Raw genomic sequence first — 27,376 nt, forward strand, 5'->3', positions numbered from 1 at the left:
GGAGAGAGAGAGAGAGAGGGAGACAAACTCAGAATGAACCCAAAGAACTTATTCGTGGTCACTGGAAGAATGCTTATTTCCTTTGGGATTCTAAGCCTCATTTCTGGAATTATTGCCTTCTTCCCTGTTTTTTCCTATAAACCTTGGTTTGTTGGATGGAGCGCTCGCATTGCTTCTCCCATCTGGAATGGAGCTTTGGTAGGCAGTAATAATATATGACCGGGAAAGGATGTTAGTGCTGTTGCTTAATTTATTGGTCCAGTTGCTGATGTATTTTCTCAAATCTTTACAATTCTGGAATGTCAAGAGTTAACAATGGAAATACTTGCCAATATACATGCTGTTATGTCTTGTTACAGTGTTTTTATAATGCAACTTTTCTCTGATAGGGAGATGGAGGGAAATGGGCCAACCATTATTGATTTCTAGGGAAAGAGTTGCCACAGCTCAGTCCACCTAGGAATGGCAAGGACTTTGGAAGCTGTTTTCTCTAAGCCTTGATGTGAAGAGGCTGCAAATACAACCTGTTCTTGCTAAATATATTGCAGGAACAAGGAAACACAGTTCAACGGTAGATTGAACCTGGGATAAAACAAGAAAAACAAAACAAAACCCAGCCTCTCTGGGGTGGGTTTGTTTTTGCATTACAATTGCATATATTACAACATCTCCATACTATAAGTTACACACACAAAATAACTCAATCATATAAATAATCCAAGAGCACACCAACAAACAGTAATGCATACACTTTGCCCAATACAAAACAGAACCAAGCACTTTATTGTGGCCTTCATGAAAGCCTAACCCTTACCAAAAATATGAATGACAAAAGATGGAAAATTTAAAAAGAAAACAGAAAGATTTGATTTCTCCATTGTTTTCCATTTACTAGCCTCTTCTGTTCTGTCAGCAAAGAATGGATTACTTATGATTTTACAGGCAATACGTTTTAATCAATCCAAAGGTTTTTCATTGATTAATTTGATTAATTAACTAAACACAGCCTTATATCTAAGGTCTACAAAAGGTCCCAGGTTCAATACCTGGCTTCTTCAGGTAGGGCTGGAAAAAAACCCTGCCTGAAACCCTGGAGAGCGCTGCTAGTCAGAGTCAATCATACTGAACAATAATGGTCTGACTAAGCATAAGGTAGCTTCTTCTGTTCCTCTGCAGCATTTTGTCTGGGTCTAAGGCTTTCTTTAATTGGGTAACTCTGCATGGTATTGAGATGTGTGCCCCAGAATCCACAGCAGATGGACGGAACAACTGCATCAAAGAGATCAGCATGAAAAGGTTCCCAGAGAGTAGAGAATTCGAAAATCATTGTCTACAGATGAAACTACATGCTAAGTGGAATCCCCTGATTTTGGGCTCTCCAGTGTGGTACTCAGAGGCACCAATGTGTCTGCAGGCACTTCTCTTGATAGCTGCCAGGCTCCCTGCCCTTGCTGATTTTTATTTTATTTTTGAAGTCTTAAAAAAATAATGTTTTCTTTGAATGGATGGAATACTGCAAAGTGAAGAGATGCCCTCCCATGCCAACTTTATTTGGGTTCAAAAGAGTGGTTCTGTGTTTTGGAGGTCAGCCCCCACCTCTGCCTTTCACTTAGGTTCTTGGGCAAGTTACTTTTCTTTTAGTCTCACCAGTTTACCTTCTCGAAAACTAGTGTTTTGCCTGGCCATGCCTGCCATGACCACCATTTTATGAATGGGCAAGACTCTCATGGGAGCCATTTTGTGAGAGTGCCCTTTACACGCTGTCAAAATTCCAAATATGCCCACTGACCTAAAATATTTGGGAAGTCCTGTCTTATTATTTCCTCCACATTTTTTTTAAACACCAAAGTAGCCTGGAGCAGAAAAAGATCATACTTCCCCTATACAAATCTATGGTGTGACCACACCTGGAATAGTGTGTACAGTTCTGGTCACCACACCTAAAAAAGGATGTTGTAGAGCTGGAAAAAGTGCAGAAAAGGGCCACTAAAATATCAAGGGGTTGGAGCATCTTCTATATGAGGGAAGCTTATAACAGCTGTGATTATTTAGCTTTGAAAAAAAGGTGAGTAAGGGGAAACATGATAGAGGTGTACAAAATTATGCATGGTATGGAGAATGTGGATACGGAGACTTTTTTCTCCCTCTCTCATAATACTAGAACTTGGGGTCATCCCATAAAACTGATTGGTGAGAGATTTAGGACAGATAAAAGGAAGTACTTCTTCACACCACATAGTTAAACTATGGAATTCGCTACCACAAGATGTAGTGATGGCCACCAAGTTGGATGGCTTTAAAAGGGGGTTAGACAAATTCCTGGAGGAGAAGGCTATCCATGGCTACTAGCCCTGATGGCTGTATGCTACCTCCAGTATCAGAGGCAATATGCCTATGTACACCTGTTTCTGGGGAACATGGGTGGGAGGGTGCTGTTGCACTCATGTCCTGCTTGTGGGTTCCTGGTCAACAGCTGGTTGGCCACTGTGTGAGCAGAATGCTGGACTAGATGGACCCTTGGTCTGATCCAGCAGGACTCTTCTTATATTCTTAAGATCTGGGGAGAAAAATTACCATATCAAGCTGATTTTTCACCCTTGGAGGAAAGATATGGGGCAGTGCCAGCTCCAGGTTCTTGAGGGCCCTTGAGCAAGACACCCTCCATGTGCCTCCAACCTTGGTGAGTCTAACTTCTCACTGCCACTGACACCAGCTGCTATTGCTCCTCATCATCTTTGTCATTGTGGCTATGCTTTGCTTGCTTGACAGAGAACTAATGAGCAAGTAGGCTGCGGCATGTACTCCTCATCCTTCTCACCACCACCACCGCAGTCTGGGGCAGAGAGAGGCAGGGGAACAATCAGGTTGTCAGTGAAGAGGAGGAGCAAGTCCAAGGGGCTCTCGTCATAGGGCCCCTGCTGGGATATGGGCCCTCAGCAGGTGCCCAGCTATGCCTACTTTTGATGCCACATCTGTGGGGACCTCATATCTTTCCTCCTGCAGCAGGACAAAACAAGTTTGGAGCGGATTGTTTTGAGCTGGAAATGGACCAGAGGGGAAATAATTTAAACACTTTTTTTCACATATTAGGGACAGCTCCTGAGGGGTACTGCACAAAATGCCCTCTGCTGGGCTTCCTCATCTGTCATAAGAACATAAAAAGAGCCGTGCTGGACCAGACCAAGGCTCTATCTAGTCCAGCATTCTGTTCACACAGTGGCCAACCAGCTGCCCACAGGAAACCCATAAGCAGGACATGAGTGAACAGCACCCTCCTGCCCATGTTCCCCAGCAACTGGTGCACAAAGGCATACTGCCTCCAATACTGGTGGTAGCATATAACCATGAGGACTAGTAGCCATGGATAGCCTTCTCCTCCAGGAATTTCTCCAGTCCACTTTTAAAGCCATCCAAATTGGTGGTTTTGTAAGAGCGAATTCCATAGTTTAACTATGTGCTGTGTGAAGAAGGACATCCTTCAGTGGGCTCTAGTGGGCCCAGAATGACATTGAAGGCATTGTGGAAGTTTTTAAAAGGTGCCTAGGTCCAGCTGTCTGGTGCAGAAAAACAAAATTGAAGAGGGCCCCAGGGCAGGCCTCAGCAGTGGCCCCTGCCAGGGTACGTGGGCCCTGGCAGCTGTCCAAGGATGCCAGGTGGTGCCATCACTGTCGCATACCTTTCTTCAACTTGGAACCTGGCTGCTTCAGGTTGCTTGAGGGTGTGTGTGTGTGTGTGTGCGTGCGTGCGTGTGTTTTAGCCACCTATGTAACACATAGTTTGAGCCTCAGCTGATGTATGGCTTGGGAAAATGGAAGTAGGAACAGATCTTTCCCCCTTCATGTTAAACAAGAACTGAAGCATGTCAGAGTGTGTGTGTGTGTGTGTGTGTGTGTGTGTGTGTGTGTGATGCAAAAATTGAATGCACACAGCATGAAATTCCGGTTTTGCTGCCTTGCACTTGGAGACAGGATCTGGAGTAAATGGATAACCCTTCTGACTGTTCAGCCCTCATTCCCTTGAAGAGTTATAGTGTTCCAAAAGCCCTCACCGCAGAACTCAGTAGGAACTTTAGCTTCTAGATGCACAGAGCAATATACAATTTCTGAACCTAGCAATGTGATTCTTCTATAGTTGGTGTGGTTACAATAGATGAGCGAACTGTTTCCTTATTGGCCTGTAATTTCTCTGGATATTATGGTACGATGAAGTGCGGTGGAGAATTCTCACGTGGCGGTGACAGCTGATTCAGTGAAATATTATTTATCATGATGGCAGAAATGCAGGCATTGGAAATGCTAGGGGGAAAGCTAGGGCAGAAATTAATGCTGTTGACAGACATTCAGTAAGACTATATATTTATAAGAACCCAAAGCAGCAAATCACATACCATCCATGCTGCAGTCTGTATTAGCTTCTGGCTTTTGTGGCCTTACAGGTTCCCAACATGACCTACAGAGTCTGGAATGTCTCAAAAAAGAAACACTGGGGTGCTGATTTGACTGGAAATATCCCCCTCTGAAGCCCTTCCCCCCAATCTCCAATGACTTGAACTCGCTGTAATTTCTTGGGGCCAAACTAGATGGATGTGATGTGGACATCTGTGATTGGATTGTGATTTAATTCATAGTACGCATATGTGACAGGATGGAAAACCTCTAGACATTCCCCATCCGTCCCGTGGCTTCATCTGGCTCCCTCCCCAAGCCTCACCCCTCCCTGAGCCTCCTGGAGGCTAGCAGGGAGAGCAGTCCCTCATTTTAACTCCAATTAGCAGGGATTTCCCAATTGGGAGGGGGAGCAGCACACTAAAGGGAATCCCCACTGTTATCTCCAATCATTGATCAGAGATAACTATTGACATTCCAGGATGCCCCTTAGCACACCGCTCACCAAACCAATTGGGAAGGCAAGCACCATGCTAAGTGCTTTGCCCACCCCACGCCCTCCAAATGGGGAAGGCACAGGGCAGGCAAGCTGCTTCAACTGAGGTGTGAGGTAGAGGAGTGCTCCTCCATCCCTGGAGACTCACCTTCTCTGCGTGCGGGGTTTCCCCAATTGGGGAAAACCTGCACACAGTGAAGCCGGCACTGGATGACATCAGCGCCATGGCCCCACCTGCTGACATCATCTGGCACACAGAAAGGTCGGTGGAGGGTCATCCAGCCCCCCATCCAAAAGAAGTTCCTCACCCCTGCTGTATGGTTTTCCCTCTGTGCCTAAGGGCAGCCTAGGAGCGTGCACTGGGACTGATGCTGTAGTACAGGGAGAAGGGTTGAATATCTCTTTCCCCAGTGCCAGAATCCTGATCCAAATCCAAATCGGACCCCTACGGGGCTGCTTTTAGCAAAGCCAAAAGACATCAGGAGATACGATCATGGATCTCCCTGGTTTGACCCTTGGTGATGATACAATCTGCACCTGCCCAGGGAGACTTTCTTCTGCTCTTACTTCTGCCAGAGTTGAACTGTGGAACAAGAAACAGGTGCCAGAGCTGACCCTGTTGATCCCTGGCACATGCTAAACCCATATTGCAGATGTGGAGGGGAGGGCTGAACCTGAGAGAACAAAGGGTTTCCTAAAACCTAGTGAGTTCCTGGGGGAGGTGAAATTTGAACTAGGGATGTCCTGGTTTGTAGGCCTTAGCCACACTGGAAAGCCAGTATGGTGTAATGGCTAAAGTGTTCGACTGAGATTCGCAAGACCCAGGTTCTAGTCCCCACTCGGCCATAAAGCTCTCTGGGTGACTTTGGGCCACTCACTGTCTCTCCACCCAACCTACCTCACAGAGTTGTTGTGATGATAAAATAGAGAGGAGGAGGACCATGGAAGCCACATTGGGTTCTTTGGAAGAGGAAGAATACAAACATTACACCAGCTGTCTGCACTACACTACCAGTAGCAGGAGTGGAGGAAAAGAAGATGCTGCAGCATGATAAGGCAGTGTGCAGGTGGAGGCAGGTGCGCGTGTGAGGGAGGAACAGGAAGTGATCCAGATGACTGAGGGGAAGGTCCAAGGGAGGAGCCTGGGAGGGGAAGGCAAAGTGGGCAGAGAGGGGAGGTGCAGAATAAGGCTGAATTTTCCACACTGTTCTGGAGTATCCAGCCAAATCTTCCACCGCTGGCCTGTCATTTATACTATTTTGCAAGTCTCGTGAGATTAAAACAAAATGGCAGGGCATGCTTTGCAAAGTTCGGGACAGAAAGATTCCTTGCCAGAGTGGTTAAAGTGAAGGCGAGACTGATCAACGAGTAGTTGAAGCTGTCTGGCTGGAGCTTGCGGAGCAGCGATGAAATAATCCCCCCCAGCTCTGTTGCTCTTTGTTCCCTCCACCACATGTGTAAATCAGGGAGTGTTGGTTGGAAAAGCAGACGGCAAAAGGGTTTGGCCCTCCTTGCATGTTACAATGGCTCATCACAGTGTTCTTATTTTGTTGTATTATTTGTTCTGGCTACAAACTCTCTCGGATCCTTTGCAGGCGGGTGTTTTTTTGCCTGATGAATTTTGCCAACAGCCGCTCATGACTCCAGATGTTTCTGCTTTTGTTCATGGGAACTGTTTTATGGTGTGGCGATGCCAAGATTATAATTTCAGGCTTAGTCTCTGAAGAAATCGATCCAAACTCCGATTTTGTTGTTGCTGTAAATGGCCATGAATGTGAAAATCTAGGTCTTAAAAACAATTGGTGGGGAAGGGAGGGCAGAACCTGTCCAAAGCTGAAATACAACGTTATCAAGATTCAGGATTTTTGTGTGGCAAATGTATTGAAGTAGTAAGCAATGAAAAACCCCACTGTCTGGTCTGTTTATACTAGGAATATGTAGTTAATTGTCGAGAAGCCCTGTCTGGTCCCAGGGCTTCCTGGTTGCCTCAGCATTGTCTCTAACCCCAAAGACAACCACAGGCGCTTGCCAGATGCCACGAGGACATCAGGGACAGGGGCTTTTCAGTGGTGGTACCTCCTTTATAAAAAATCCCTCCCCCAACAGGAGAGAGAGGCACCAACACTTTTATATGGGTGTGTGAAACAGGAAATTCTGTTGCACAACACTGGAGCCAATACAAAGGTTGGATGATGCTCCCACCCTTGCACACCGAGTTCAAACAGGTTAAGGCCTTTTTATTCTCTGAGGTTTCAGTAGCATTCTGTGGTTGATTTGATTGATGCCTATGCTTTTATTGATCTTCCTCTGGTTTTTTAAGATCTTAAAGATTTTCCACTTTTTTTTTCATTCAAGCATTACTACTTTCTCTTTGCTTTTTTTAATGGTAAATTGGTATTGGTTTTATTCTTGTGAGGCATTTTAGATATTTTTGTAATAGACAAGCAACCTAGAAAGGTTTGAAGAAAATCAAAATAATGAAGAGGACATAATTAAAAATAAACTAATAAAGACAGTGCTCCAGCCCAGCTGGCAAAGATGCAAAGGACCCTTTAACTGCCCTCCTCTCCCCACCCCCCATGGAAACAGCAAGAGAGGCTCTGTCAAGCCCTTTTCACATGACAGTCATGCATATCCTGAATGCATGGAGGGAGACATTCAGATCATCTTTACTGTGCCTGATCCCATTCTCCATGTGTTCAGCTGACAGGGTGGCCATGTGTCCTACTTTACAGAGGACAGTCCTGCCTTTGAAAGGCTGTCCAGTCCAAATCTAGTTTAAAGACAAAGAACTGTAGGAAAGCAGGGCCCTTGAAGTTGGCCCTCAGCAGGGGGCACCTGGACAGCAGACTGAGCAGGCAGGCACACAGATCACCTGGGGCCCGCTTCCATGAGTAATTTACTCCGAACTGGCTGTGTGTGGAGGTCAGTAGGGATACATGGCATTATGGCCATCCAGCAGCCACCCCGGAGCTTATCTGGGAAAAACTGGATTTTGTGAGACTGCTTAAAGTCCTAGGCCCTGTTTCCATGACAACGGAAGGAGAAGAGTGGCTTACTCGCATTTTTCTAGGAGCTGCTTTTGGTCCGAGCAGGGCTCCACGGGGGTGTGCATCGCCCCATTTTAAGTCACTTCTCCTAACATACTTCCGGGTGGTGGTGGGGGGGGGTTGGAGTGAACGTCATCTGAGTGGCAGGGGTTGCTCAACCAATAAGAGAGGCTTCCCCCCAGCCTCTCCCCCTCTTTCTCCTTAGCGAAGGTGCAAATTAGAAGTAATTACATCCGATGTGCACAAGAGAAGCCTCCTAATGAGCCCCAGTCTTTCTAAACTGTTGCTGCACTTGATCGCTGTAATGAGCGGGGGGGGGGGATGAATTACTTCTGATGTGGGCATTTGGGAGAGAAGCCTCATTGAGCACAGTGTCACTTCTGAGCAGACACTAATTGGTTTGTGCCAGGAATCACAGGGATGGGAGACAGGGAACACCCTTTAACCAGGGTATGGTGAAAGGCACACCTCTGGGCAGGGCCAGCATACCTGAGGTCAATGCAGGGATTGGGGCACACAGCAATTATACCGTGGCGAATCCGACTTGAGGAAAAGAATCAGGCTTTAAGCAGTCTCCAGGGTGGCTGCTGGATGGCCACGATGTCATCTATCCCTAATGACTTCAACATGCAGCCGGCTAGGAGTAAATCACTGGTGGAAATACAGCCTTATTCTTTTCCTCAAGTCGGGTTCTCCCCATATAGTTGCTGTGTGCCCCAACCCCCGCATTGACCTTGGGTATGCTAGCCCTGCGCAGAAGTGTGTCTTTCACCATGACCCTGGTCAAGGGGTGTTTCCCATCCCTGCACAAACCAGTTAATGTCTCCTCAGAAGTAACTCCCATTGTGGTCAATGAGGCTTCCCCCCTGAATAGAGATCCTGCAGGTTACAATGGGGGCTGGTTTCCGTCTTTGTGTTTACTTCTGAGTGTTTGCTGCTCTCTTTCCCACAACAAACCATTAGTGTCTCCTAGAAGTAACTCCCATTGGGCTGAATGAGGATTGCCCTTGACTGCTCACATCAGAACTTACAGAGATCCCCCTCAATTGAAATGGCACACTTTAAAGCCCAATTGCCTAAGTGTGGTTAAGTGCAGTCTCGAGGCTCCAATTCTCTGTTGTTTGCTTTATTGCCTTAGGAAGTAACTACTTCACATCTTAATTATGGAGATCCTGCACAGTATCGGTTTGGTTAGAAAGGGGGCTGGTTTCCCATCCCTGTGTTCTCCCCCCACGCTCTTTCCCAGCACAAGCATATGTGTGTCTACTCACAAGTAGCACCCATTGTGTTCAATGAGGCTTGGGGCTCTTTGGGAGGCTTGTCTTACAAATGTGCACAAGGGGAAGTAATTACCTCGCACCTTCCTTACGCAGCCTGGAGAGGGGGGAAGCCTCTCTTATTGGTTGAGCAGCCCCTGCCACTCCAATGATGTTCACTCCACACACCCCCACCCTACCCGAAAGTAAGTTATGTGAAGCCACTTAGAATGGTGCAATATACACCCTCGGGGAGCCCTGCCCGGACCCAAAGCAGCTCCTACAAAAATGTGGGTGAGCTACTCCTCCCTTCTCCTTTTGCTGTCATGGAAACAGGGCCCTGGTCACATTCTTCCCCACTGTGGTGAGATGTACAGTATTTCTTTTGAAATTACAGTAACTACATCTAAATGTGTATCTATATGTATAAATTAGCATATGCTAATTGTATGCAAATCTGTGCCTTCTTTTTTGGTGATGCATCTCCTCTTCTTTGGCAATGCATTAGTGGCCAAAGATCAGTCGAAGATCTGAATGGAGTATATATGTGTTGCCTCTGTACATACAACCAGAGAGTTTTTCCCCAACAGGGAAACATCTGGGCTCTATTTCCACCTTCAACTGAATGCATAGAGGTCAGAAGCTGGGTTGGATATGCGATCTTGAGTTCCAACCCACTAAAGCTAACATTCACTGAACACATGAAAAGGGCTTCATGGCTTTCCTGTTGTACACCTCAGTTAATCATTCCTGTCCATGAGCAGAGACAGGTGAGTAGGATGAATGTGCTTATGGCACTTAGTAAATTCATGGCTGTGGCGAGATTTGAACTGGGAACTTTCTGGCTCACATGTATAGTGCTAATTCTACACCAGCTCTCAGGAATTCAGTCATAATAAAAACTTAACAACTGCTTAGCTGGAACTAGTTCAGCATTCTGTCTTCAACAATATGTTGTGATCTTCAAATCCACTTATTCCGGAGAAGATGCACATAAGTGGTTTAAGTGGCACAGCATTAAATGTCTAGGACTTAATCCATTCAAATGAAAAGAAAAGAAAAACCCAGATACTCTGCAGACCAGGCTTCAGAAATGGCATTTCCAGCTCTTTATAATGAAATGTGAATTTAATCAGCAGCACCTGCCATCGCTGATTATAGAAATAACATCACCAGCTTGAAAATGGGGTTCTAGCACCTTATGGAAAGTGGATGAAAGGAAAGTGCTTGATATAAGATTTCTTTTTCTTCTGGACCAGGATGAGGACAATGCATTACTTTCCCTTCATAATTCAAATAATAATTAATAAAGAAAACCAGGAAAAAACTGATATCATTGTAGCAGAGAGACTTTCTGTAAATCTTACTAACCTTGATGAATCCATCACATGTAAAATTACAAGAGCCCAAATACACATTTTGAGAATCCTCTTCTCTGCTTCTGGAGACAATATGGGAGGCCTTACATGTAGTGATGGCTAGGGATGGATGGACGCACCTCCGTCTGCTCCCTTCGGGCAGTCGATGAGCCGTCCCCACTGCCGCCCGCACAAGCTGCGCGATGGGAGCTGCAGGACGGCTTGGCAATTGCCCGAAAAGTCCTGCAGGGCCACCCGTCCCCTTACCGAGCCACGATTGTGTGCATAAATTGCAGCTCAGGTTAGTTCCACATATTTAGAGTTGAGTCTATCGCTGCCTTAAAGGGGCAATGACTCAAGGTTACAGCGTAAAGGATTGTGCGCACAATTGCAGCTCAGTAAGGGGACCGACAGCCCCGCAGCGCTTTCCTCCTGTCTTTGAGTGGGGAAGTGAACCCCCTGCAGCCTGATGAGTGGGGTCCAGGAGGCCGGACAGGGGGGAGTCCATCAGATTCCACCCCCTCCAGAGGCTCCCACACCATTCCTTGTGGTGGCCACCAATTTGATTGGCTTTAAAGGGGGATTAGAAAAATCCATGGAGGTGAAGGCTATCAATGGCTACTAGTCCTAATGGCTATATGCTACCTCCAATATCAGAGGCAGTATGCCCATGTACACCAGTTGCTGGGGAACTCAGCCAGGAAGGTGCTGTTGCACTCATGCCCTACTTGTGGGCTTCCCACAGGCAGATGGTTGGCCACTGGGTGAAGAGAATACCTGACGAGATTGACCGTTGGTCTGATCCAGCATGGCTGGATGTTTCAGGAAGAACGGTTCTGGGCTTAGGTTTGACACTCACAAGTTAGATGAGGGCAGCCGGTTTTCCTGTTAATCCTCCTTGTGCCATTGTCAATGGAGGCTGGTGGCTTCGATGTCAGTGGGGTGGTGAGTCTGCTCCAAGTTCCAGTCAGAACTGGCTTTGCACCTTGGATAGCTCCTTTAGAGTTCTGACTGGTTCTGACTGAAATCCCGAGCGGATTCACTGCCCCACTGACCCCAGAGCCACCAGCCTCCACTGGCCATTGTGTAGCCTCTTTGTCCATGCAGAACCAAACATGACACTGGCGATAGGAATGCTGCCACAATCAGCAATCCTCCACCACTCCCACATCCGGCTCTTCTGTAATGTTTACTAAGGGAACCATGTGACATGATGGAACTGCATCATGTGTTTCCTCACCCAACACCATTCGACTGCCTACCATCAGCTGCAGATGTACAATACAATACAATGACATTAAATTTCACATTTCACCCATAACTTCATTTGACGCACTACATTACAACTTTAAACTGGTTTCAAACCGGTTTATCTAAAGGGATCCTGCAGTTTCATGAGGCACTGAGAATTATTTGCTAGAGACCCCTGTCTAAGCGGCCCCTCTTCCTAGAGCTACAGTTCCCAGAATTCCTGTATTTGGTAGCTGTAATCGCTAAAAACAGGTTTGAAACCAGTTTAAAGTTGTAATGTAGATTGCCCCGCAATTACTATTATGACCTACAGCTCTCCCCATGATGGGGGTAATAGATGTGTTAGTTATTCTGCCTTATCCCTGGTCACAAAGAGCCAGTTAGAATAATAAGATCTTAACTACTTCCAGGTGGATGGACTGGGGATACTGGGGATCTTGGCCCTTCTTTTTGAACTCAAGGTGCAAGGGTGAGAGCATCTTCAAACCTCCATGTTGGATCCTGTGCCGTGCCGTGGACATCCCTGTTTCACACACCCCTGCAGCCCTCCTGCACACTCCCCAAATCTACTCCAGAGGGTCCCCCAGCCCCCCGGAACATATTGTGGGGCACACAATGGCTGCGGGGGAGGGGAGAGGAATCCATTGTGCAGATCCAACCCTTCATAGATTGGATCCAACCCTTCATAGATTGGCATATGCCCTTACTTTCAAGCTGATCTCTATAGCCACAAGGGCTGCAAAATTACTTTAATCCTCCTACACCAACATTACCTAAACTATGTAAAACTTTTCTCTCTAACCTGTGGGACTTCATACCTCATGTATTATTCTACAGTAAGGGGATAAATTATTTTCTTGGGTTGCACTCTGACTCCATTTGTGTGGGCGTGCTATTGTTGTTGTTTTATTTGAGAATTTCACTAAAATGGCAATGTGGTCAGAGTAGACCCCAGTGCAAGTGAATGGGTGGAATAGAATACTGCACTTCCAAGATACTGGGATCTTAATGATCCCCAACATGGCGAAACCTGTCATTTGCTGCCACAACTACTTGATGCAGCAGTTTAAAAAGCACTGTGTATTCCAGATTTTTTTATACATGCCTCCTGGAGGTTTTGTGTTGAAGGAAAAATGCATATCAGAGGTCCATGACATCCCACAGAAATTAACATGGAGAATCATTACATACCATCATCCCTGTGTAATTGTATTATTTACTATGAACAATAAGCTTTAATAATAAGCTTCATATATTTATATTAAATAGGTGTCAATGTCCATATCCCATTGTTATTTTAAAACTGTGAATTATTTGGGATTTATCTAACCTCAGCAGAAGATTAGTAAACGTCTTCTGATGTTAGTGAATGTGTTTCCTTGTGCGGTGTTTTTTAAAAAGTCTGCTTTGCAACATACTTCAGAGAGAACAAAGGACTATTAACATTGCTAACTTTATGATGTGTAACCATATGCTTTCCCCTCTGTCTACAGGCTGTTATTGCAGGTGTACTCATTGCTTTGGCTGAAAAACAATGGACCCAGAGATACCTGGTAAATTTATGCAGTTATTCTATACGGTGTCACATTCTAGGCAGTAGACGGGCAGAGCTAATCCAGGCATAGACTCAAGAGGAAGAAAAACTCCATTTTTCCTGCCTTAAGCTATGGATCAGATAAAGAATATAGGGCTTAGAGAGGCACAATTTAAAACATTCTACCAGATTTACAAGACAGAGCAGGATCTAGAGATATTTCCTGACTTAAAAGAAGGGAATGTTGTTAGAACCAATAAAAGCCATCAGACTGGTGGAACTTTGAAAAAGTCATTTTTTGCTTCTTTGATACCTGGAAAATGCATATATAAGAACTCCATCCTTGCAAAATGATTCTTACAGTGGTGTGTGGTTTTTTGTTTTTTACATGTTTGAGTGCATCTCTTTTTCTGCCAAAATGAAGCATTTTAGATTTAAAAAAAAGATATTATGCTTCATCCCCACAACACAGCCCACCCCACCCCACCTTTTAAACCTGTCTGTTATTCTGCTCATGCAATAGCACAGAATTAGATTTGCAGTTGAAATAAACATTTTCTTGCCATGTCCTGTGAAGTTGGGGGGAAAACCAGCCCTGAGAACATTGTCATGATGAGATCACTACTGCTTTGAAGGCAAAGATCTAGGGCTGGAGTCAGGGCTCTGCATCGTTGGGCATCTGCCAAGGCCCATATAACAGCAGGGGTCCCATTACTGACCCACACAACCCCTGGCTGCCCTTCCTTCTTGTTGCCTCTGACTCCTCACCTGACCTCTCCATGCAACTGAGCGGTGATAGGAGCAAGGAGAAGCAGCACCCTCTTGCCTTTAGGGTGGCCATACGTCCTATTTTACAAAGGACAGTCCTCTATTTGAAGGAATGGCAGAAGACGGTCCTCTGTTTGAAGCCATACTCTATTTGAAGGGCTGTCCAAGCCATGTTCAGTGTAAAGATAAAGGACGCTAAGACAGGAGAGCAGGAGCCTTGAAGTTGCCCATCAACAGTTAGTACTTAGACATCAGGCTGAGCAGCCAAATAGCTGGCCACAGTCTTCCCCACTACAGTGAGATATACTTTATTTCTATTTAAATTATAATAGTTATTTCTAAATATGCATCTGTGCTTAAAAGTTAGCATTTGACATTTTTATGCAATTGTCTCCCCCCCTTGTTTTTTTTTGGTGATACAGTTCTTGTTTTTTGGTGATGTGTAACTGGCCACCCTCCTCGCCTTGCCCTCTCCCTCTGCGCAGCAATGTGGATTGGGCCCAGAGGGAGAGGGCAAGCGAATGATTAGGAGCAACTGTGATAAGGAAGACTGGAGCTACTTGAGAAAGGAGACAACTTTATAGCTGTAAATAAACCCAGATATTAGAAAAATGCCATAAGCTTCCAGATAAGCACTGCTCCCTTGTACTTCTCACTGCTCAGGGAATTGGGCAGTGCATAACAATATGCTCATAGGAGGGCCCTTGTGGGGCAGAGTGACGCTAGCCACAGTGACATATGCCTTGGTTACATCCTGGTTAGATTACTGTAATGCACTCTACAAGGGGCTGCCCCTGAAGACAATTTGGAAACTGCAACTGCTACAAAATGCGGCAGCTAGAACACTTGTGGGAGCTAGCTGTTCAGGTCATATTACTCCTGTTCTGCATCATTTACATTTACTGCCTCCTAGTTTCTGCCCAATTCTTTGGCCTCTAAAGCTCTAAATGGTTTGGGACCACATTATCTGAAGGACCACCTACACCTGTATAGAGTCTGCCAAAGCATTAAGATCAGCATCAGAGGCTCTACTCTCTGGCCCACCAGTAAGTGCCATTAGGCTGGTGGGTACCAATATAGGGCTTTCTCAGTGGTGGCCCCACAGCTTTGGAACTCCCTCCCCAAGGAGATACCTATGGCCTAAATACTGTTGGCTTAAAAAACAAACAAACCTGTAGACACATTTATTTCAGTCTCCATGTGGTGCTTAAATGTCATTAGCTACTGCTGATACTGCTGCATGTGTGTTTGATTGTAATTTGTATGTTGCATATTTTTGTCATATTATAAGCCATATTGTAAGCTTTCAGGTCAATGCACCCTGAAAGGTGGGGTAAAAACCTTTAAATACATACATACACACATATACATTAAAATAAGTTTTGCTTCACTTGATTGTCAAATGTAATAATAGGTTTCTGCTTCAATTCCAGTGGGAAGCTGGCTTCACCTTTAGCATCTTAAATATCATCAGCTCTCCGGTTCAAGGTGCCATTGCTTTTGCATCCCTCCTTCTTGGCCCTTACTGCTACTACTCCTTTGCTGGGGTTTCAGGTACAAACTATCTCAGTTATGCCGTCCTTTTCCCTTTCCCTTACGGCAAGTTCGCTGCTGTGTGCAAGGACCCATCGTACTATGAATGGTACCATCTGGCTTTGCAGATACTAGACTTTTGCTCAAGTCTTGCCATGCTCTGTGCATCCTTGTCTACGGTGGTCAAACTCACAGCAAGACTGTTCCAGTTTGGACACTTAAATGTGAGTATTAATCATTCTTGGGAAAGTGATGACTAGGTACAGTGCATAAATTACCCTTCCATACAGGAGGAAATATTTTGCCAACAAGTAGGGATGTGTGAATCAGCAAAACTCGACCTCATCGAAGTTCTTAGACCCTCATCTTGGGGGTGTTTCCACCAGCGATTTACTCTGAGCCAGCTGTATGCTGAGGTTGTTAGAGATACATGACATCGTGGCCATCCAGCAGCCACCCCAGAGCTTATCAGGGAAAACCCGGATTTCCTGAGACTGCCTAAAGTCTGGTTCTTTTCCTTAATTCAGGTTCTCCTTGGTATAGTTCCTGTGTGCCCCAACCCCCACATTGACCTCAGGTATGCTAGCCCTGCGCAGTGGTGTGGCTTTCACCATAACCCCGGTCAAGGGGTGTTTCCTCCCATTGTGCTGATTGCTGAATGAGGCTTGCCCTCTGAATGCCCACAGAAATAACAGAGAAGCCCCCCAATTGACACAGCACATATCAAAGCCCAATTCCTTAAGTGCGATTAAGTGCAATCTCGAGGCCTTAGGAATCTAAGCGCTATCTATTGTCTTAGGAAGTAAGTACTTCACAGCTTCCTTATAGAGATCCTGTGCGTTAAAATGGGGGCTGGTTTCCGTCTGTTTCCCACAACAAACCCATTAGTGTCTCCTCAGCAGTAACTCCCATTGTGTTGAATGAGGCTTGCCTTTGAAGGCCAACATCAGAACTTACAGAGATTCCCCCTCAATTGAACTGGCATACTTTAAAGCCCAATTCCCGAAGTGCGATCAAGCACAATCTTCAAGACTCCGATTCATTGCCTTAGGAAGTAAGTACTTCACAGCTTCATTATAGATATCCTGCGGGTTACAGTGGGGGCTGGTTTCTGTCTTTGTTTTTATTGGTCTCTTTCCCACAACAAACCATTACTGTCTCCTCAGAAGTAACTCCCACTGTGGTCAAAGAGATCCTGTGGGTTAAATTGGGGGCTGGTTTCCATTTTTGTGTTCTCCCCCCACCCTTTCCCAGCACAAGCATATGTGTGTCTACTCGGAAGTAACTCCCATTGTGCTCAATGAGGCTTTCTCCTGAAATGCAGGTGCATCTGGACTTTCAGCAGAAGGGAGAAAGGGGGGGGGAGGGGGAAGCTTCTCTTATTGGTTGAGCAGCCCCTGCCAGTCAGATGATGTTCACTCCAACTTCCACCCACACCAGGAAGCATGTTCTGTGAAGCAATTTTAACTGGTCCAGAGAATCTGCTTGTGGAACCCTGCTCACAGCAAAGCTGATTCCTTTTTTTAAAAACCCCAGTACTCCTCCATTAGCTTCTCCTGCCATTGTCATGGAAAGATGTCCCTTGAAGCTTGTTCCGGTTTGAGTCTGTATTAGATTGCGAGCTTTGTTTTTTAAGTTTTGCACGAAAATCCATGCATATTTTCGTACATATTTTTCTAAATGTACGCATCAGTTCTGCGCAGTATTGAAATGAATGCATTACAATGTATGCACCGATTACAGCATGTTTGCGCTCCTTTTTTCAAAAGCACAATTTTTTTCATGCGCATTTTTTGAAAGTACACATGCTTTCGATCACAATCATTTTGGTTCATAAATCATACTGCGAGCTCAGAAATGTACGGACTTCAACTACAGATTGTGCACTTGCCAGTGGAGGCCATCAACCTCCCTTGCCACCAGCTATGTATCACCCAATAGGAAGAAAACAGCAAGAGGAGGTCTATCAAGCTTCCACTGGGCTGCCGTAAGTCAGTAGTGGGCTGCATCAAACTGTTTCCTGGGAGGTAAAGGACTCCTAAGCTTCAGAGCAACTCTACCATCCCAAGCTGCTCCGACTGACCCAGAAGGACTATAATCAATGCCAGTTCCAGGTTTTTCAGGGCCCTTGCTGAAATACCTTCAATGGACTCCCTCAGTGAATCTGTCTTCTCACTGCCATTGCCACCAGCTGCTATTCCTCCTCATCCTCTTTATGTATTTATTATTACATTTATACATTATACTATTACAAATTTCTCATCATTGCTACCACTTGCTTGCTTGACAGGCTGTTGCACAAAATGCTGAGAGCCATCTACTCCTCCTCACCACCACCACTGTTGTCTGGGCCGGAGTGAGAAGCAGATGTTGCAATGGAGAATAGGAGGAGCAACTCCAGGGGACTCTTGTCAGTGGACCCCTACTCTGGTGTGGGCCCTCAGCCAGTGCCCGACTGTGCCTACCTTTGACGCCAGCCCTGTTTATACTAACTGAGAACTAGTACTTCCTAATATAGGTAGAGCAAGACCATGCAGGAGCCCATAATGCAGCTGTTTCCAACACCAGAGATGCCTAATGAAGGGGTGACGCCCACATGGGAAGCTGTGTTGTGGCCCTTCCCATGTGGCTTCATTTTTCTTTATGTTATTGGAGCACTGCAGGAGGGGCAGGTGCTGCAGGTGCTACACCAATGGGATCCACACCTGTTTAATTTCAGCAGTCCTGCAGCATCAGGTGTTCCTAGGCTATTCATGGGGCCCCACATGCTAAGTTAACTTAAGGAAAGGCCACAATCTCCATGTGGCTTGTGGGTTTGAAGGCATCACCTGAATCAGTACATTGGACACTTAGAATCCCCCTATCTGGAAGCATTTTAACTGAACCTGGGACCACTAGCGGAATCCTAAATCTGGTTTGGCAACTAACTCCTAAGGAAAAAAGAGTTCATTCATTTTATTTGTTAGGAGGCCCTTATTTTAAAAAGAAAACAATATTGCTTAAATGCTTCCAGGGTGTGTAGAGAAGGAAAATGCAATGAGTTAAAGAGATGGGTGTTTAAAATGAGAATGAGACATCTCCAGTCCTCCCCCACCCCCCACCCCACGTAGCTGTTTATATCTCCCAATGGCCTCATCTATATTTTTCCTAAATTTTCAGTCCTCCCTGGTTGCATTAGATGAGACCTGAATGGAACCTTATCTATTATCAGGGCCACTGGTTTTTTTCCTAGCCCCACTTTCCTACTCCTTGACCCAGCTGCAGGATTAACCATCTCCTTTGCTTCTCCACCAGCTCTGCGTACAAATGCCACTGGAACTGCTCACAGGCCTGAAGCCAAGCATGGGGCTAAAATGCCTTGAAAAGTAGTATATTCAGTGTCTAGCATGACCAGTTTTCTGAATGCCAAACAGTCTATGACCAGCTTGAGAACTCAAGTTCACAACAACTTGAAAAGGTAGCATTAGGAGCTTCAGGGTTGTACTGCTCCTGAAACACAGTGTCTCCTAAGGCCAAACTAGACATCATGGCAGCATGACCCAATTTAGGTTCATATAGCAAATGTATAAAAAACAGGAAGATGGGGGCCAATTTATAGAACAGTAAGGCTGAGCAGGTGGGATGGGAATGCTGAAACATTCCTCCAGCTGTCCTTCCCCCCTCCCCAAACCATGTCTCTCTAGCTGCTTTTCCCTGCCAGAAATTACTTTCAGTCTTGGAGCCCCACTAGAAGAAAAACAGCTGGGAAGCAGGGTTGGCGTCAGTAGTAGGCATAGTGGGGCACCTGCCCAGGGCCCACACTCCAATAGGGGCCCACTGGCAAGAGTCCCCTGGAGTTGCTCCTCCTCTTCATCATTGCAACCTGCTTGTTCACCTGCCTCTTGCTCTGACTCAGACAACACAGTTGTCTTCTTCTCAGGCAAGAAGAAGGAGCTGTAGATGCCACTGCCTCCTTGCTCCCTGGCTGTATGTCTGTCAAGCAAGCAAGGGGTAGCAACAATAAACGGAGGAGGAGCAATAGGGTTAGGGTGACAATGGTGGTGAGAAGGTGACAGTGGTGGTAAGAAGGTGGACTTGCTGAGGGAGGGGGCCCATTCAGGGTGCCTTGCCGAAGGGCCCTCTAAATCTTGGAGCCAGCACTGTATCCACTGCTTGACTCTGCCCTGCATCCTGCTTGGTGCAACCCCTACCCTCACGGCAGGAACTACTACACTAGGGACAACCTGGTGCCCTCCAGATGTCTTGGACTACAGCTCCCATAAGCCCCAGCTAGCATGGCCAATGGACAGGGATGGTGGGAGATCTAGTCTAAACTATCTGGAGGGCACCAGGTCCCATACCCTAGCACTAGGCTTTGGCCTTGCCCTGCCCCCCTCACATCCTACGATCTGCCAGATCACACCCTGGGCATTTCTTGTTGTTGTTGTTTATTCGGTCAGTCGCTTCTGACTCTTTGTGACTTCATGGACCAGCCCACGCCAGAGCTTCCTGTTGGCCGTCGCCACCCCCAGCTCCCCCAAGGTCGAGTCCGTCACCTCCAAAATATCATCCATCATCAAAATATCATGCCCCTGGTCGGCCCCTCTTCCTTTTGCCTTCCACTTTCCCTAGCAGCAGCATCTACTCCAGGGTATCCTGTCTTCTCATAATGTGGCCAAAGTACTTCAGTTTTGCCTTTAATATCCTTCCCTCAAGTGAGCAGTCTGGCTTTATTTCCTGGAGTATGGACTGGTTTGATCTTCTTGCAGTCCAAGGCACTCTCAGAATTTTCCTCCAGCACCACAGTTCAAAAGCATCTATCTTCCTTCACTCAGCCTTCCTTATGGTCCAGCTCTCACAGCCATAGGTTACTACGGGGAATACCATTGCTTTCACTATGCGGACCTTTGTTGTCAGTGTGATGTCTCTGCTCTTAGCTATTTTATCAAGATTTGTCATTGCTCTCCTCCCAAGAAGTAAACGTCTTCTGATTTCCTGGCTGCAGTCAGCATCTGCAGTAATCTTTGCGCCTAGAAAGACAGTCTGTCACTGCCTCCACGTTTTCTCCCTCTATTTGCCAGTTATCACTCAAGCTGGTTGCCATAATCTTGTTTTTTTTGAGGTTTAACTGCAACCCAGCTTTTGCACTTTCTTCTTTCACCTTCGTCATGAGGTTCCTCAGCTCCTCCTCGCTTTCAGCCATCAAAGTGGTATCATCTGCATATCGGAGATTGTTAATGTTTCTTCCAGCGATTTTAACTCCAGCCTTGGCTTCATCAAGCCCAGCACGTCGCATGATGTGTTCTACGTACAGGTTGAATAGGTAGGGTGAGAGTATACAACCCTGCCGTACTCCTTTCCCAATCTTAAACCAGTCCGTTGTTCCGTGGTCTGTTCTTACCGTTGCTACTTGGTCGTTATACAGATTCCTCAGGAGGCAGACAAGATGACTTGGTATCCCCATACCACCAAGAACTTGCCACAATTTGTTATGATCCATGCAGTCCAAGACTTTAGAATAGTCAATAAAACAGAAATAGATGTTTTTCTGAAACTCCCTGGCTTTCTCCATTATCCTGCGGATATTGGCAATTTGGTCTCTAGTTCCTCTGCCTTTTCTAAACCCAGCTTGTACAATCTGGCAATTCTCGTTCCATGAACTGCTGGAGTCTACCTTGCAAGATCTTGAGCATTACCTTACTGGCATGTGAAATAAGTGCCACTGTTCGATAGTTTGAACATTCTTTGGTGCTTCCCTTTTTTGGTATGGGGATATAAGTTGATCTTTTCCAATCTGTTGGCCATTCTTGTGTTTTCCAAATTTGCTGGCATATGGCATGCATCACCTTGACAGCATCATCTTGTAAGATTTTAAACAGTTCAGCTGGGATACCGTCGTCTCCTGCTGCCCTGTTATTAGCAATGCTTCTTAAGGCCCATTCAACCTCACTCTTCAGGATGTCTGGCTCTAGCTCACTGTCCACACCGTCAAATCTATCCCCCATATTATTATCCTTCCTATACAGATCTTCCGTATATTCTTGCCACCTTTTCTTGATCTCTTCTGCTTCTGTTAGGTCCTTGCCATCTTTGTTTTTGATCATACCCATTTTTGCCTGGAATTTACCTCCGATGTTTTTAATTTTCTGGAAGAGGTCTCTTGTCCTTCCTATTCTATTGTCGTCTTCCGCTTCTGCACATTGCTTGTTTAAAAATAATTCCTTATCTCTTCTGGCTAACCTCTGGAATTTTGCATTTAATTGGGCATATCTCCCCCTATCACTGTTGCCTTTTGCTTTCCTTCTTTCTTGGGCTGCTTCCAGTGTCTCAGCAGACAGCCATCTTGCATTCTTGGTTTTCTTTTTCTTCGGGACGTTTTTTGTTGCCACCTCCTGAACAATGTTGTGAACTTCTGTTCATAGTTCTTCTGGGACCCTATCTACGAAATCTAGTCCCTTAAATCTATTCTTCACCTCCACTGCATATTCATGAGGAATATTCGTGATCTCATATCTGACTGTTCTGTGGGTCTTCCCTATTCTCTTTTCTAAATTGTGCAATAAGAAGGTCGTGATCTGAACTACAATCAGCTCCAGGTCTTGTTTTTACCGACTGCATAGATGTCTACCACCTTTGGCTACAAAGGATGTAGTCAATCTGATTTCGGTGTCGACCGTCTGGTGAAGTCCATGTGTAAAGTCGTCTCTTAAATCCTGACCTTAAAATGGGGCTTCCTGCTTCCGATTTAAATGCAGGATCAGAACTGATTCCCTTTACACACACTTCCTTCTCTGTAGCTGGCCATTCCCATAGCGTTATGTTTCTGTGAAGAGGCATTATACACACTCCAGGTTCAGTGATTCTTGCTTCTGAGTTCCTGCCCCATTCCATCCCTTTGCACATTACTGGTGGATGGGGACTGACACGCGGACAGCCCCCCCACGATCTCCCCAGGCCCTACCCCCCTCTTCCATGCTTTTGGCCAGTCCCTGCCGCTCAGCCCCTCTGCTGCTCCTCCGCTCTGCCGCCACCCCTCACTGCCGCTCTGCAGTTGTGCTGCTCTGTTTTGAACAGGCAGGCTGAAAATGGCAAGGAGCCAAAATGGCGCAGGAGCAGGAAGGCTGAACGCCCATCAGACCTTTGTCACCACCTTCGACATCATGACCACGCCTCCAGCAACCACACTCAGCGCTTCATTCATGCTAGGGGTGAAATACACGGGGAGGACATGGCGCTCCATTTGCACATATCTGGAAAAATACCCAATTTTTTGCGTTTGAGGAAAACACAGAATAGGTGGGAGGAAATAGTGGAATAATAACTGGACAATGATGACGTCATGTAATGGACCCACACAATTCAGTGAGTGAGCGACCATGAATGCACAATAAACTTGAGGTGTAGAGATCCCCACTAAAATCCTGCCTTTAAAACAGGGCTTTCTGCTTCCATTTTAAATGCGGGATCACAACTAATTGCCTTTACATGCGCTCCCTTTCCCCCCTCCCTTTCCCCCCTTCTTCCCGTATCTGAGGGGATCTCCACACCTCAAATTTAGGGAGATTTAGGACTGACAAAAGGAAGGACGTCTTCACACAGTGCAGAGTTAAACTATGGAATTCACTTCCACAAGGTGTAGTGATGGCTACCAATTTGGATGGCTTTAAAAGAGGGGTGGACAAATTCCTGGAGGAGAAGGCTATCTATGGCTACTAGTCCTGATGGCTCTGTGCTGCCTCCAGTATCAGAGGCATTATGCCTGTGTACACCAGTTGCTGAGGAACATGGGCGGAAGGGTGCTGTTGTACTCATGTCCTGCTTGTGGGTTTCCTGTGGGCAGCTGGTTGGCCACTGTGTGAACAGAATGCTGGACTAGATGGACCCTGGGTCTGTTCCAGCATGGCTCTTCTTATGTTCTTATGCTCCTATGACAAATCCCGAATTTAGGTAGGGCTATATCCATGCAAAATAGCCTTCTACCTGCATATTCTTCACTGGGGCTGAAGAAGAGCGTGGGCAAACATTTCATGGTTTTACTGTGCTTATGAGTGCCCCAAATTCTAACATTAAATACGTAAAGCTGTGGGTTTTGAAGATTTGCAATGTCTGTCTTGCTGTGTCTCCTACGCTAATGTCAAAATTAGTCCCCCCAGAATGATAAGCAAAATATCATTTGAGCTTGAATTTCGCACTTGTACTTTACCCTATGCAACATGGAAATAAATGATAACGTAATAGTTACTGCTGTACATGCAATGATCCACTTGATCCAGTAGTCCTATCAGATAGATGGATATAGCCTAGATCAACTAGATTTCGCATCACACACACACCCCTCTAAAAAAAAAAAAAGTGCACAATCGCCACTTGTCAGAAAGAGCTTGGCACATGGAAAACTGGATAGCTGCCTGTCTACACAGCTGGGTCATCATCTTAAAAAATGTTGATTTAAAACATGAAGGGTGCAATCCGATGCATGTTTAGACAGAAAAAAAGTTTTACGACTCCCAGAATGCCCCAGCCAGCATGGCTGGCTGGGGCATTCTGGGAGTCGTAAGACTTTTCTCTGTCTAAATATGAGTAGGATTGTGCCCTAAAATACTTCCTTGAGCTTCTCCTCCCTGTGCTTGGACACAGTGATTAGCGTGGGACCGCAGTGCTTAGTTTTGTAAGAGCAGTTCTGAAAAAAAAAACTTAATGGAGCTGCGTGGACGTGTGCCAACCCACCAATGAGGATTCGTTTAACGAGCCTCCATATTTTAAAGTGGGGAACTTAAACGTGAAGCAGCCATTGCTGGCATTGTCTGCATTCTTGGAGCAATATCAGCAGGAAGAAAGGTCCAGAGGCGCTGACCCAGACAGCGTCCAGCTGCCTCTGGTCACTTTTTCCCCCTTCCTCCAGCTCTGCTCCTCCTCCTCTGTGAAATGTAACCATCCAGCTTGTTTTCATTTAATTATTGGAAGAGGTGGGGAGAAGGAATTACTTTAACACATGCACACACAGGCACACACAGAAGTATAGCCAGGACAGTGTTTTCAAACTCGTTCAAACACGTCAAGCCTCTTTGAACAAAAGAAAAGTATTAAATTGCCCCACTTCGTAAAAAACAAACATCACTCTCATTCTTGGGGGTAAGCAGATCCATGGAAATAGAGTGTTTTACTGAATGGGTAAAACCACCCAGCACAACCTCTAACAGGGAGAGGCTGGTGGCTCCTATTTCAGTGGGGCTGTAAATCAGCTGGGGGTTTCAGTCAGAACTCTACCGGAGCTATCCAGCGTGCTGAGCCCATTTTGGTGATATAACTCAGCACTTTGGATAGCTCACCTTTTTTTTACTAAGCTGAAAAGCCCCAAATGTTGTAGCCTTTCGGTGCTTCCAGACGTGACAATTTATCACACCATCACCCTGCACATAATTTTACAGGGGGCCCAGACGTTGTCATTGTCTTCCACTCACAACCCTCCTGAGTCTTCGCACCACTTCTTATGTCTTTTTTTCTTACTGCAGAAAATCTGTTAAGGAGGAAAAGGCAGAATAGCTGCACAGAGCCTTGTCAGTGGTAGCCCCAGGGGCTCTCCACCTGGAAGCACCCCTTTCCTGGTAGTGGTTCCAACCACTTGATCATTTGGGTTGCCCAAATGCAAACATACAAACAAATGAAGACATACATACCCCATATACATGGGGACACAGGACTGTTATGGCAAAAGATCAGGATACACAGCTCTAGGAAAAGGAAAGGCTATAGGAAGGAGGCAGGTATACAACAGCCTTTACAATCCATCATTCATGACACTGACATGATTCACCCAACACAACCAGCCAGAGTACAGGTTGAGTAGGGGTTGAGTGTGGGTTGTCGTTGAGCCATGGGCTGTTGAATCATGGGTTGTCATGTCGTGCGAACCCACCTACGCTAACAAACCATGGTTTGTTAACCACAAACAACCCACAAAGAGAACCCATGGTTTGTGGTTGAGTTATGAACTATGGCTTGTTCGTGGTTAACATTGTTTGTTAATATGGCTGGGTTCTCACAATGTAACGACTCACAGTTCAACGATAACCCACACTCAACCCCTACTCTGGCTTGTTGTGTTGTGTGAACCCAGCTAATGGGTTGTATCCTATGTTACTCTAACTTAAATACCATTCATTTCAATGGATCGACTCACTGGGTAGGACTAACATTGGATACAACCCAATGGAGGGTGAAGACCTCTCTGGCTCTTCTCCTTACTGTTCCACCACTACATCTCCCTTTATCTGTTTCCTCCCTCAGCATTGGTCCCTGTCTAATCGACCACTTTCTAACCACATCTATACTTGCCCTTGGCATGACATCCTGTTCTACTGGTTGCTCCAGAGTCCCAGTGCCTGTCAACTCCTTCTGGCTCACAGGCCACTTGACAGCTGTCTTCCAAACCCCACACAGGGACTCGGGGCAAGAGGGACTGCGTGTTGCTGGTGGGAATGAATGTGGAGAGGCAGGGGACCAGAGAAAGAAAGATTCAGGGCCAAACTAGACATGACATTAAATGCGTCTTTATATTTAATGTACATGTGTGTGTTTTCAACTGCAAATAGCATATCTACTGGGGAGGAGTTGATCATTATTAAGGTCACAGCAGGTTGAGAGTGGAATTTAACCCTCCCTTCCCTTGTCCCAGAAGGCAAACTAGTGAAAGTAAAAGAAACATAATTTGCCCAAGTATAAGGCAGAGGTGGGGTCTGAGAAAACACAAAACCACACTTTTGAACCCAAATAAAGATACTGCTAGAGGGCAGTCCTTCACTTTGTGCCATGCCAGCCTCCCAGTTAAAAAATAATAATTATTTTTTAAAAATTAAGAAATAAAATAAAAATCAAGAGGGGCAGGGAGCCTGGTGGGTATCAATGGAGTTGTCAGCGGGCACATTAATGCCCAGCTGGAGACCGCAGTGCTGTTGGCATAGGAAGGAAATTCCCCATCGGTGACATGTTTCATGAGAGCCACAGCCAACAGGGCAGGAAACACAAGTTGGAGCAGTTCTCATATATTGAATCAAAATAACTCCAGATACTTGGCTGCTAATGTCTAGTTTATATTTATTTGTGTAAGTGTGTACATGAAGGCCTCACAGTCAATTTTCTTTCTTTCTTTCTTTCTTTCTTTCTTTCTTTCTTTCTTTCTAGGGGGAAAGAAATACATTGTGATCAGGGACCCCCATTCATCTGGGAATATCTTCATAGAGATCCTTGAAATCATCATCAAATCAAGATTAGTTGTCAATTGATTTGTTATTAAATTATACATTCAGTGTCTCATTTTAAATGCATGGTTGTTCGGGGCTATACTTTAAAATAATTCAACAACAGTGGTAAACTATGTATACAATGGCTACGATCTAGAGATGCCCATGCATGCACACAGAGTGTTTCGGCATACACCCGGGGTGAATGGATATTTTTTCTTCCAGCAACAGCTTCCTGCACTTCATGGGATGCTGCTCTAGTAGAAAGCCTTGAGGGGTTTAGGGATGTGGTATGAAGGAGGGGCTGCTGGCAGAAGGGGAGACCTGAAAAATGCCCCCCCCCCTCCCGGTGTACACAGAGCACTGGATGCAGGGCTTTAGATATACAGGAACATAGGAAACTGCTTTATACTGAATCAGACCATGGTACATCTAGCCCAGTATTATCAACACTGACTGGCAGCAGTGGCAGGATACTTTCCTAGCTCTACCTGGAGATAGCAGGTATTGAACCTGAGACCTTCTG

The 27,376-nt window shown here is 45.8% G+C and overlaps 1 protein-coding gene across 2 annotated transcripts; it reads left to right on the plus strand.

Moving 5' to 3' along the window:
* On the plus strand, positions 1-26,927 carry TMEM212 (transmembrane protein 212). 2 transcript variants are annotated; one of them, XM_084842069.1, is made up of 5 exons: positions 1-198; positions 13,290-13,349; positions 15,532-15,652; positions 15,760-15,855; positions 26,792-26,926. In XM_084842069.1, the coding sequence occupies exons 1-5, from the start codon at positions 34-36 to the stop codon at positions 26,890-26,892; spliced, it is 543 nt and encodes a 180-aa protein (XP_084698195.1). In that variant the 5' UTR covers positions 1-33; the 3' UTR covers positions 26,893-26,926. The 2 variants fall into 2 exon arrangements, with proteins under 2 accessions (XP_084698195.1, XP_084698194.1); XM_084842068.1 differs by having other exon boundaries at positions 15,532-15,855; positions 26,792-26,927.
* Positions 26,928-27,376: the final 449 nt, after the last annotated feature.

Source organism: Heloderma suspectum, chromosome 3, assembly GCF_057233095.1.
Source record: "Heloderma suspectum isolate Gila_16-S chromosome 3, 16-S_ref, whole genome shotgun sequence".
NCBI classification, from domain to species: domain Eukaryota; kingdom Metazoa; phylum Chordata; class Lepidosauria; order Squamata; family Helodermatidae; genus Heloderma; species Heloderma suspectum.

Coding starts and splice junctions, on each gene's coding strand:
- TMEM212 (XM_084842068.1), top strand. CDS start 34: ATGAACCCAAAGAACTTATTCGTGGTCACTGGAAGAATGCTTATTTCC. Junction 199..13,289: donor CCATCTGGAATGGAGCTTTG/GTAGGCAGTAAT, acceptor CTCTGTCTACAG/GCTGTTATTGCAGGTGTACT. Junction 15,856..26,791: donor TCCAGTTTGGACACTTAAAT/GTGAGTATTAAT, acceptor CTTTCTTTCTAG/GGGGAAAGAAATACATTGTG.